Source organism: Ochotona princeps, chromosome 2 (genome assembly GCF_030435755.1).
Source record: "Ochotona princeps isolate mOchPri1 chromosome 2, mOchPri1.hap1, whole genome shotgun sequence".
NCBI lineage: Eukaryota > Metazoa > Chordata > Mammalia > Lagomorpha > Ochotonidae > Ochotona > Ochotona princeps.
The window spans coordinates 7,985,981-7,997,982 of NC_080833.1; the positions used below are offsets into that span (position 1 = coordinate 7,985,981).

A 12,002-nucleotide genomic window follows, 5' to 3' on the forward strand; every position below is an offset into this window, starting at 1 on the left:
TCTGTGCCAAGTGCAGGAGTCTCGGTGGGGACATGCTGCTCATCCTGCTGAGTGCTCAGTGACAACCCTGGGGAAACATCCGGGGAGACAAGACCTTTCAGGAGAGCTCCAAGCAAGTCCTGAGTCGCCCAGTCAAGGACCCTATCTCAGACTGCCGTCACGGATGTGCAGGACTGCTGAGTCACCCCAATTCTCCTCTGAGCCTCTTGACCACACTTCACACTGCAGCTCCAGGTTCTTCTGCAACACTCTGGAAGTGCCAAGCACTTGGTTTCTGGGTGGTGGTTGTGAGGAGTGGAGTGTCAGGAGGCTCTAGCTGCATGGAGTGATGAGAATATGAGGGGAGTGGTCCACAGGAGACCATGGGGACTCCTCACCTCACAGCGGCCCTGAGGCAAGGCAGTGAGAGCTGGGCTGCTGGGAGCTGGACAGGCAGCACTGTGTCAGCCCTTCTCCAGACTGAAAGCCACTGATGCTGGCAGGTGCAGGCTCCTGAGGATGCCACAGAGTCACCAGCCTGGGTGAGGGCTCGACCCCAGTGTCAAGGCAGCTGCCACCTGTGCACCTTGAGCTTGAAGAGTATTGGTACTTGGACCAGGTGCCATATCATAGTGGATAAAGTGCTTGCCTTGAATGCCCCAGGAATCCATATGGGCACCAGTTCTAATGTCACTGGACCCTCTTCCCATCCAGCTCCCTGCTTGTGGCCTGGGAAAGCAGTCGAGGATGGCTCAAAGCCTTGGGACCCTGCACCCACATGGGAGACCTGGAAGAAGCTCCAGGCTCTTGGCTTCTGATCTGCTCAGCTCTAGCCATTGCAGCTGCTAAGGAAGTGAAGCATAGGAAGGAAGATCTGCCTTTCTGTCTCTGCTCCTCTCTGTGTATCTGACATTGCAATAAAAATAAATTAATCTTTTAAAATAAACAAAATAATTTGAAAACCACAAAAGAATAAAGAATCTTGCCAAAATGTGACCTGAATCCCATTAGCCCAACTGTTTTTAGGGTTCTATAACTTGCAAGACAAAATGGAAATACAAGAAGAAATCTAGAGTCTGTACACCAACAATCAATGAATAGCACAAATCAGACTGGAAGCGTTAGAGTGTTTTGATGACAAATGTGGTTTTTAAAGATTACTTTATTTTGGAAGGCTTTTTACAAAAGGATTATTAATTAATGTATTTGAAAGACAAAGCAGAGGGAGATTCATCTTCCATCCGTGGGTTCATTCCCCGAGTAGCTCCACTGGCCACGCTGAGCCATTCCTCCAGGTCTCCCATGTGGGTTCAGGAGCCCAAGGGCTCCGGCCATCTTTTGTTGCTTTCCCAGGTGCGTTAGCCGGGAGCCAGCTCTGAAGTGGAACAGCTGAGACTCAAACTAGAGCACGCATGAGATGCGTTCACTTCAGACACAGTCCCAATCTGCCATGCTGGTCCCATGAGTGATAAAACTTCAGAAGTTGTTATAAAATGACATTTTTGGGCCTGGCAGCGTGGCCTAGCGGCTACAGTCCTTGCCATGAACGCCCCGGGATCCCATATGGGTGCCCGTTCTATTCCCAGCAGCTCCACTTCCCACCCAGCTCATTGCTTGTGGCCTGGGAAAGAAGAAGAGGACGGCCCAACTCACTGGGTCCCTGCACCCGCGAGGGAGACCCGGAAGAGGTTCCTGGTTCCCGGCTTCGGGTCGGAGCAGCACTGGATGTTGCAGCTTACTTGGGGAGTGAATCATTGGACAAAAGATTTTCCTCTCCGTCACTCCTCCTCTCTGTATATCTGACTTTGCAATATAAGAAATAAATCTTTAAAAAAAATAAATAAATGACATGTTTTTGGTTACTTGCTGGAAAGTTCTTTAGTGCATAATTATGCATGGATTTTTTTATGATTTGAAAGGCTCCTTGTAAAGAGGAGTTTTTGAAGTCCCCTCATATTTTCAGTTTCACTGGTTTGGTATGTTTAGTCATTTTTCATAGCTGGTAAATCAAATCTATTGTAACTTCATTTTAGTTAACTGAAATGATCTAGTTCTGCTAAAAAAATTATTTTATTTAAAGATTTGTTCCAGCGTGATACCCTAGCACCTAAAATGCTTGCCTAGCATTCGCCAGGATCCCCTATTGGTATTGATTCTAATCCCGGCAGCCCTGCTTTCTGTCCAGCTCCCTGCTTGTGGCCTGGGAAAGCAGTCAAGGATGGCTCAAAGCCTTGAGATCCTGCACCTGTGTGGAAGACCCTGAGGAGGCTCCTGGCTCCTGGCTTCAGATACGCTTAGCTCCAGCAGTGCGGCCACATGGGCATGAATCATGGATGAAAGATCTTCCTCTCTGTCTCTTCTCTCTATATGTATCTGACTTTGCAATAAAAATAAATTTAAAAATTAAAGATTTACTTATTTTTATTTGAAAGGCAAGAGTTAGAGAAGCAAAGACTAAGAGATCTTCAATCCACTGGTTCACTCCCCAGATGGCCATATGGGCAGGTGCTGAGCTGAGCCAATCTGAAGCCAGGAGCCAGGAGCTTCTTCCAGCTCTCCCTATGGGTGCAGAGTCTCAAGGATTAGAGCCATCCTCAACTGCTCCTTCCCCAGGCCATTAGCAGGGAGCTGGATCAGAGTGCACCAAGTGGCACTGAAACCAGTGCCCAGCAGGATGCTGGCGCCGCAAGGGCAATTAGCCTTTAGAGCTACCTACCACATCACACCTCACCCCACTTCCACCTGAAAAATCAGAATTTTCTCAGCCATCAAACTGAAGATTTGCACCTAGAAACAAGCAATCTGTTGCCTGAGCTCTTTGCTCTGCAAATCTGCTTTTGGTTACAAGTTTTACATACATATCTGTATCAATATATATCTATATACATATATTCATATATATCCATGTATTACAAGTACGTATGTTACATGCATATATAATTCAGTTAAATACCATTATGTGTATACATGTATATTTATGAAAAAGACATGTATGACATAGGCTTTTCAACACGGCAGGATTATATGTGCTTGTCAATCGTTGCAATTCAGACTGTCTCAGCTGAAAACTGAGGAACCCCTGGTCAGAGCTGAGACTTACTACTGGGGAGCAGCATTCTGGCACAGTGGGGGTTGCCATCCCCTATCAGAGTGCCAGTTCAAGTCCTTGAATCTTCACTTTTAGTCCAACTTCCTGTTAATGTCTTTTTGGCCATCTAGGGAGTGAACCAACAGATGGAAAAATCTTCCATCACTGTGTAAATCAGCCTTTCCCATGAAAGTTAATTATAATACAAACTTAGTCCTGTGGTCAGCTTTTCACATAGTCCTTTCTCACAAGATTGTTTCCTGGGACCAGCACGACAGTTCAATAGGCTAATCCTCTACTCTGTGGTGCCAGCATCCCATAGAGGTGCCGGTTTGTGTCCCAGCTGCTCCACTTCTCATCCAGTTCTCTGCTTGTGGCTGGGAAAGAAATGGAGGATGGCCCAACACCTTGATATCCTATACCTGCATGTGAGACCCAGAAGAAGCTCCTGGCTGCTGGCATCAGTTCAGCTCAGCTCCGGCTATTGTGGCCACATGGGGACTGAACCAGCAGATTGAAGACTTCTCCGTGTCTTTCCATAAATTAGCCATTCCATTGAAAATAATTTTTTTAGAGATGTATTTATTTTTATTGCAAGTCAGATATACTGAGAGGAGCAGAGACAGAGAGGAAAATCTTCCATCCAGTGATTCACTCTCCAAGCAGCCACAATGGCTGGAGCTCAGCAGATGTGAAGCCAGGAGCCAGAGGCTGCTGGCTCCTGGCTTCATATCAGTGTTGTGGGCTAAGGAGTTGATTAGCATTCGTTGGCCTGGGCAGGAACAGGAACTGGGCTTCTGGCTTAAAACACCTAGACTAATTGGACTCATCTGTGGCCAATATCCTGCTAAATGAGGATGTGGGTGGAGGGGGGGAGTATATAAGGAGAGGTGAAAGAACAATAGAGTGAGACTTCACAGAGACTTCCACCATCACTGGTCTCCTGTTGGTGCTTCATCCCCAGACCCTCTCCCTGTCCACATTACTGGCGCTGCTGGCCAGAGCAAATGGTGCCCAATGGGGGTCCAGACCAAGGGACAATCTGAGGGTTCCCTGGACCCTCAAAGGCAAGCTTAAAAATATTTGCAAGGGCATTAATGATTTCATCCCCAGACCCTCTCCCCATCCTGGGGCATGAGGGATGATCTGAGTGACCCCAGAAATCTGGAGGTAATTTAGAATGAAATATTTTGCAGGGGTACAAGTAAAATTTATCATGCGGCAACAACTCATAAAAGTGCAGATGATTAAGGAAATCAAAGCTCTGCTCCAATCACAAAACACCAACACTAAGCTTAAGGCCTTGCAGAAGTTCATTGAAACTGTCTGTGATGTATCCCCATGGTTTGCTCTCCTTGTAGCCACTTTTTTCCTCTGGTGCTTGGTAAAAATTGTTTTGTCATCCCCTCAAGTGGTGGTGCAACCCTTCCTTGAAAAATTACCCGTAAGAAGCGGAAGGGAACCCCAAACCAGGGTAAGAAAGAAAGAACCCCAAACCAGAGTAAGAAGACAGAGGGGACCCCAAACCAGGGTTAAAAAAAAAAAGAGCAGGAACCTCAGAACAGACAATGCCTGGAGAAACTGCGCAAAGATTTGTGGTTCTCTTCTGAGGAGGAGGAAAGGGAAGAGGACAGAAGTGAGTTTGCCAAGGATCCTCCACCTGTAGAGCATGTGCCCATAGAGCGTGTGCCAAGCCAGGCCTGGAGCCCTCTGTGCTGCCTGTACCATCAGCGCCATTAGATCTGGGTGCAGCTGTGAAAGATTTACAGGAGCTACTTCAACGTCTCTCCTTTCAGTTGAGGCAAGATTAGCTATAAACCCAGAAAAATACAACTTGTTTCTCCATTTAACTATTTAGGATTTCAACTTTTTCAGAATTGTATTAAACCTCTTGGAATTTCTATAGCAAAGATGCTTTCAGTAATCTTTTAAAGGACATCAGGAAAAGTTTCAAACTCTAGGGCATTCCTTGGTATTCTTTTTTTTTAATTTATTTATTTTATTACAAAGTCAGATATACAGAGAGGAGGAGAGACAGAGAGGAAGATCTTCCGTCCGATGTTTCACTCCCCAAGTGAGCCGCAACTGGCCGGTGCTGCGCCGATCCGAACCCGGGAACCAGGAACCTCTTCCAGGTCTCCCACGTGGGTGCAGGGTCCAAAGTTTTGGGCCGTCCTCGACTGCTTTCCCAGGCCACAAGCAGGGAGCTGGATAGGGGGTGGAGCTGCCGGGATTAGAACCGGCACCCATATGGGATCCCGGGGCGTTCAAGGCGAGGACTTTAGCTGCTAGGCCATGCCGCCGGGCGCAATTCCTTGGTATTCTTACAAGGCCTCAAGAATGCCAATGGAGGGAGAATCGAGATGGCAGAATAGGGTAAGGGCATGTTTAACAGGACAGAAAAACATCTAATCAGGATGAAGCAGAGAGGACATATTTCAGGAAATAGGAAAGCAAAGAACAATAGCAGAGTGGTACCTGGAGACTGACAGACACAGGAAAGCAGCGGACACAATGATGTGGTGTTGTAGTGACTGATACTCCAGCGGCATTCAGCTAACGGGCAATCTGAACTCCACCAGTAGCCGGACTCCACCAGCAACCAGGTGGGAAGGGAATTTCATTGGGAACTTGGGATGTAAACCCCAACAAAGAACTGTCCGTCCTGCTGGTCCGATGATTTGACCAGGAGCAGAGACAGAGCAGCAGATCCTAGACAGGCTGTGCCAGAACAGGGTGAATTCATAGCCCAGTCAGCCCCATAGAGCTGAATTGGGCGCCATTTTGCATAAGGAGGCAAAGGCAAGGGAAAGGATTGAGCAAAGGCTGAGCCGGGAGTGAATTCATTTCTGATTCAGTGAACTGCAGGAAGGTGGCATTCTACAGGTTCCACCCAAGGCAGGTCTGGGTAGCCCTCAGAGCTGATGGCCAGCAGATCAAGAACTGAAGTAGTGGTACATAGGTGCCGTTTTGCGCATCCTGGCAATAGCTTTAGCACTACAGGGGACAACAATGAACTGTGCATGTGCTGTGCTCGGGAGAACTTGCTGAGTTCCGTGGATTGCACTGGTCCCGCAGGAAAATAATACAGACTGTGCCATCGTACTGGTCAAAATAGGTGCATGTGACACCTAGACCTAATTTCCAACAGGTTCTGGCAAGATCAGAGCCACCAACAACCTAATTTTATAGGACACCTGTTGTCTCTCTAATCCTGGGACCTGCTCCAACCAGATGTGGGAGAAAGGTTGTATAGACAATGGTGCAGCCTTAGCACGGTATCACAGGAGGTGGAGAGTGGTGAGCCAGGAGCTGGGGCTGTGGAGACCACGGTGGAAATCTAACATACGGATCAGGACCTGGAACTCGCTGGAGGTTGTGGCACAAGTGGCTGCAAGCAATAAGTTGTACACCAACCGCAATAAGTAAAATCGCATTGTAGACCTGTGGGTGACACAGCTTAGAAACCTGCCCCAAGGAGAAGACTCTGCTAAGCAGAAGTACAATGATCAAGAGCAAAAGAAGAGACAAAGGCACAGTGAATATTACCAAAAACTCTCCTGCAAAGGAGCAAAACCCCATGCCAACCTTTCTCTTTTTAAAATATTTCATTTATTTATTTTATTGGAAAGACTGATTTACAGAGAGAGAGAGAGAGGAACAGAGAGGGTCATATTCCTGGAGGGCCTCTGTGTGCCTCATCCTGATTGGGCTGTGGTTTTCTTCAGAGGAAGCTGATTGGATTAGACACAGAAGGAGTTAGGGGTGGACTGGAAAGCAAAGACTCTGAGCCCACACCACCAACTGGGTTTTACACTTGAGTGACACCTCAGAGAGGAACGGAGAGAAAACGCTGCGGCCCCTGCCTTCACACTGCACCTGTTCCCTCTGGGGCTGACCCTTGCTCAGACCTGCAGGCAGATGTGTGAATCCTAGAGGAGAGCTGCACGCAGCTGGAGGTTTCTACAAATAGGTCCCTGCCTGGAGGATTGTTCTTGGGAAGGTCTTAGAGGCTCTGCTCCTGCACAGCTGCATCTCCAAAGCCAGCCAGCCCAGGACAGAAGGAGCATCACTCCTCATGGGTGGCTGCTGTCTGGCCCATCTGCTCCCTCCCCGCTTCCTGCCGCTGGGACCTAACCATGCCTCCCACAAGGCAGAGACAAGATGTTTTCCTAGACGACTAGTCTTGCTGGCACTATGAATAAATAAACTTGTTTTCTCCAGTGGCTATAATGCCTCACTCTCAAGGTACTGGCTTTCTCAAGCACTCAGTTAGTGAACTGGTTAGGAGAGTCCAGCTGGGTTCTAGCAAATGCTGGAACTCTCTTTTGTTCTGAGGCTTTTCCTTCAAGCTCCCTGAAACAGTGACCCTGCCCTAGCCCCACTCTGTTGCTTCCCTGTTGAGGCAAACGTCCCTGTATCTGGGGTCACTGGAGCCACCGTGAAGCCTCTGCCTGTGATGCTGGCATCCCACACCTGGCCCGGCTGCCTGACGCTGCACCTGGGCAAGCAGCACAAGATGGCCCAAGCACTCGGGTCCCTGTACCCGCATGAGACCTGGATGGAGTTCTGGGCTCCTGCTTTCAGCCTGGCTCAGCCTCGGTCTCTGAGACCATCTGCAAAGTGAACAAGCAGGTGGAGGATCCCTCTCTCTCTGTCTGCTTTCTCTGTGACTCTGAAGTGTGGGCTCCATGGGCCATGTGACACCCCAGTGAGGAGGTGGATGCCCCAAAGAGCTCTTACCCGTTCCTTTGGGTCACCACTTGGGTGTATTACTAGTCCCTGACATTCTGAGGGGTTCAGGCTGGGGAAGGAATAGAGTTTTCAGCTGTTAAAATGCTTAGCTCATGTTACTTCAGACTAAATTCTCTGTGTGACTACTTTTGCTTTGTTGATGACTTATCTAGGAAGAAACCTCTTTCTTTCTCTTGCATTTTCACTTTCAAGTATGAACCAGGGTAGGAACTCTATTCCCAGGTCTCAGGAGAGCCCAGTGTGGTAAATGGTGTGACTACAGCTAAAAGCATAATCAAGGGGAAGAGAGACATCATCTTGTGGTACCAAGCCTTTCCTCCATATGTTAGAGACTCAATGAACAATATCCCAATAATTGCTTGATACAGTATGACGTCACCAAAACTCAGGAATTTTATTATCTTTTTTCATCTTTATATTTTTTATTTTCTTATTTTTAAGGATTTATTTATTTATTATTACTAAGGTAGATATACAGAGAGGAGGAGAGAGGGGAAGATCTTCCATCCGATGACTAACTCCACAAGTGACGGCAATGGCCGGTGCGTGCCAATCCAAAGCCAGAAACCAGGAAACTCTTCCAGTACTGCAATACAGGTGCAGGGTCCCAAAGCTTTGGGCTGACCTTGACTGCCTTCCAGAGCACAAACAGGGAGGTGGATGGGAAGTGGGGCTGCCTGTATTAGAACTGGCTCCCATGTAAGATCCCGGCATGTTCAAGGCGAGAACTTAAGTCGCTAGGGCATGCCACACTGCCCTGCCAAGATTTATTAAGATGAATCCACCAGGTGTCAGCATTTATGCTGTTACACTGGGCTGAACACAGGCAGAGATGGCGCCACCTTCCAGCACAAGAACCAAGAGGAAAACCAGAAAGAACACTTACCAGGGAGGGGTGGGCAGCGCGCCACAAGACTTCAGGCACCACATCCAACCCCATCCCTTTTCTACAAAGATTTATAGGTCTTTATTTGTAAGGGAGAATGACAGACGGAGAGAGAAAGGGAGAGACAGAAAGAGAGATCTTCCATGGGCTGCCTCACTCTTCAAATGATCAGACAGCCAGGGATAGACTAGCGGAAGCCTGACACCCAGAACTCTGCCTGCATCTTGGGCCATTCTCAGCTGGTTACACAGGCACATCAAATTGTTGTCAATATTGCAGAGAGCTAATGTTCTCAAACACCCAAAAAGCTGCGGGAGGAGTTGCTATAGAACCCAGACCAGGTCTGCTGGCCTAAAGCCTAGTGAGCCTCCCACCTTGGCAGGGAAAAGCCTTGTTTCTTGCATCTTGTGGAACAAGGAGCCAGGCAGCCTGGGCTGGCTGCATTCCTGAACTGCCCAGGGCACTGATGGCTGGCAGTCCCAAGGCAGGGAGGAGCAGTGCAGGATGGGCACCTGTGGGGGTCTCTGCTCCCTCACAGACCCTCCTTTGTCACACAGGGGCCAGTGTTTCCTTTGGAGCAGTGCAGCTGCACCCAGGTGGCCGGGTCTGAGGCTGAGTGGGGCCTGCTTTGATCTGGTCAAAGGAAGGCCGGCCCTGAGGCGTCGGCTGTGTTCATGGACCTCAGGGTCTCCTGGCCTGGGCTCACTCCCTCTGCACTGGCACTGCAGCAAAGGCAGGGATATCCGGGGTGTTGTGCCATTGAAGACTCCCAGCTGGGAGCATCCTGAAGGTTGACCAGATACACAACTTGAGATTGGCATTATGATGCTTTATTGGTTGGCACCAAGGACAATGCAATGTTGAGATCAGAACATGGAATGCAATAGATAGCCTAATACACATGAAAACGCAAGAACAACCTGAGCTCCTTCCAGACCAACCCATGCCAACTTTCCCAGCAACCCTCCCCACTCAGGCCAACCCTGGTCCTGGCAAGCCCCGCATCCCAGGCTGCTCTGTCCCTTCCTCCTGCAGCTAGGGGCTGAGCCCATCTGAAACACACTCATCCCAGTTCTTTGTTGCAAAAATCTGGAAAGATCTTGACATGTCTACCCAATTAGTCCAGGAGCTGGCATTCACACCAATTACAGTGATTATTGCCAAACACCATCCGTTGTGCACAATTCCCGCAGCGGTCTGTGCCAAACACAACATTCTTAGGCTCTCTAATTCTTTCCAGGATGCCCATCAGCTGTGTACAGAGATGGAAAAACCTCTCCCGCTGGACAATGCCCTGGATGTTGTAACTCTCCAGGGGAGCTGGGTACTGCTCCACTCTCAGTGCACTGAGCTTGCCCATGTGCTCTACCAGCTCCTCCATCATGGCCATGGAGATTCTGTTCCCCCAAAAACTTAAGGTGGTGAGCTGGTAGCACTGGCTCAGGGCAGGCAAGATGGCATTGAGATGGGAGTTGTTGATCTTGCCGTCCATTAAGTTCTGGGTCATGAGGGTGGCTGCCACTCCCTCCAGCAGAACTCGAAGGGGCTCAGGGCTGATGTCGGTCAGTGGGACACCACTCAGGTGCAGGTGTTGGAGCTTGCTGAGTTTTGGACACTGGGACAGATAGCGGACATCAGCTTCGGAGAGCTGGCAGGCCGTTACAGAGAGAGTCTCCAGGGGGCTCTTCAGGCACCTGGGGAGACACCAAGAATGAGTCCTGCAGCATGACACCAAGGTGGGAGACATCTGTTTGGGCCAAACCCCAATGCCCCAGATCCCACTCATGCCCACCCTCACCAACACCCAGTGTGTTCCAGCCCGAGTGCAGACCCATCCTTCAAGTTAACCACTCTCAGGCTGAGGCCTCCCACTATCACTGAAGTGATTGGTCAAGCTCACAAAACCTCTCAAGGTACCTTTGCTCACCTGTCCAGCACAGTGCCACTTGTCTGGGCTATGAGTGCCCAGGGGAGACATGGATAAAGCTCAGGTTCAGGCTAGGCGCAGCATCAGCCCTGTGGGTGCCCTCCCGCGAGACCTCACTCACAGCCCGGGACCCCACAACCACCTGTCACCTTTCACATGCATTTCTCAGAGGTCACACACCTCCCTGGGGCTTCAGGCACCAGACACAGGCTCACCCTGTCCACACAGGTGCTGAGTGGACAGCTGACATTTTAAGGTGCCCTCTTCACTTACCTACTATTTCAACACACTTCTTGAAGAATTGCCAAACTCAGCCTTAAGATCAGAGCCAGCTCCCACCACCAGGCTGCTAGCTTCCTGTCTAAGCCATATGCCCACTGGTGTCCTCTTCTTCTGTACTCAGCCTCAGGATGAAGTAGGAAGCCTCACGCATGGCTCGCTGGCATATGGCTGGTGGCTGACCCATGATCAAAGCCCACTCTGCCTTTCCAAACAATTTGCCTTTATTTCTCACCTGAGCACCTGGTCCAGGTTGTCCTCCAGGAAGTCGACAGAGTCCATGTGAAGGCTGCGAAGGTGGGGCAGCTTGGCTAGCTTGGAGCTGAAATGTGAGTTGAACTGCACCTTGCCCTCTAGGGTGATAGGGGTTGGGAACCAGAGGTGGCAGAGATACAATGTGTGAAGGCTGCTCATCCGGCCCAGGTAGGGAGCAAACTTGGCCAGGGTGGGGAGTTGCCAGACAGAGTTCACATGCACCTCCTGGATGCAGCCAAGCTCCAGAATGTCCAGGAATTTGCTCATGCTGTGGGTGAGACTTGCCGAGATCTTCAGCTGGTGACAGCACAGGTGTACCAGGCTGGCTCTCTCCTTCACCCACTGAAGCAGGTGTGTGAGGAACTCATCGGGGGTGGCTGTGGTGAGGTAGATGTTGGCTATGACCTTCAAGGCTGACTTGGGCCCCTAGTGCTCCACTGGCTGTCTCCTCATCTTGGGCTCAGGAGAGCAGGCATCATCCATGCTCTCAGCCCACACATTCCAGAAATTCAGACCAGCATCCCGTAAATCCAGCACGTGCAGCTTCCCTCTCCTGGGGGTAAAACAGGGAAGACTCAGAGAGTAGGTAGAGGGGACTTCTGAGCTGGGGAGCCCACACCTCACACCGTTGCGACTGGCTTTCTTCTTTGATTGATTTATATACTTAATCATATATTTTGCCATCTATCCTTTTTCTTGATCCTTGCAGAGGTGAGGAGATGGTGACTGCAGACCCTTGTAGGCCTCTGGTAAGGATGTAGAGGCTCAGGGAGGGGAGGAGGGCTGAAAGCCCTGAGTCTGCAGGGAGGGAAGGGGCCCTCTCCTCTCCTCTA

At 49.7% G+C, this 12,002-nt stretch overlaps 1 protein-coding gene across 1 annotated transcript; it reads right to left on the reverse strand.

The window, feature by feature from the left end:
• Positions 1–9,825: 9,825 nt before the first annotated feature.
• LOC131479650 (PRAME family member 12-like) lies at positions 9,826–11,436 on the reverse strand. Its single transcript, XM_058661018.1, has 2 exons — positions 11,150–11,436; positions 9,826–10,402 (listed from the first exon to the last, which is right to left on the reverse strand). The coding sequence occupies exons 1-2, from the start codon at positions 11,434–11,436 to the stop codon at positions 9,826–9,828; spliced, it is 864 nt and encodes a 287-aa protein (XP_058517001.1).
• Positions 11,437–12,002: the final 566 nt, after the last annotated feature.

Excerpts from the sequence above, each read along its gene's own strand:
- LOC131479650 (XM_058661018.1), bottom strand. The coding sequence starts at position 11,436 with ATGAGCAAATTCCTGGACATTCTGGAGCTTGGCTGCATCCAGGAGGTG. Across the intron at positions 10,403-11,149 it reads AACCTGGACCAGGTGCTCAG|GTGCCTGAAGAGCCCCCTGG; the intron begins GTGAGAAATAAA and ends GTGTCTCCCCAG.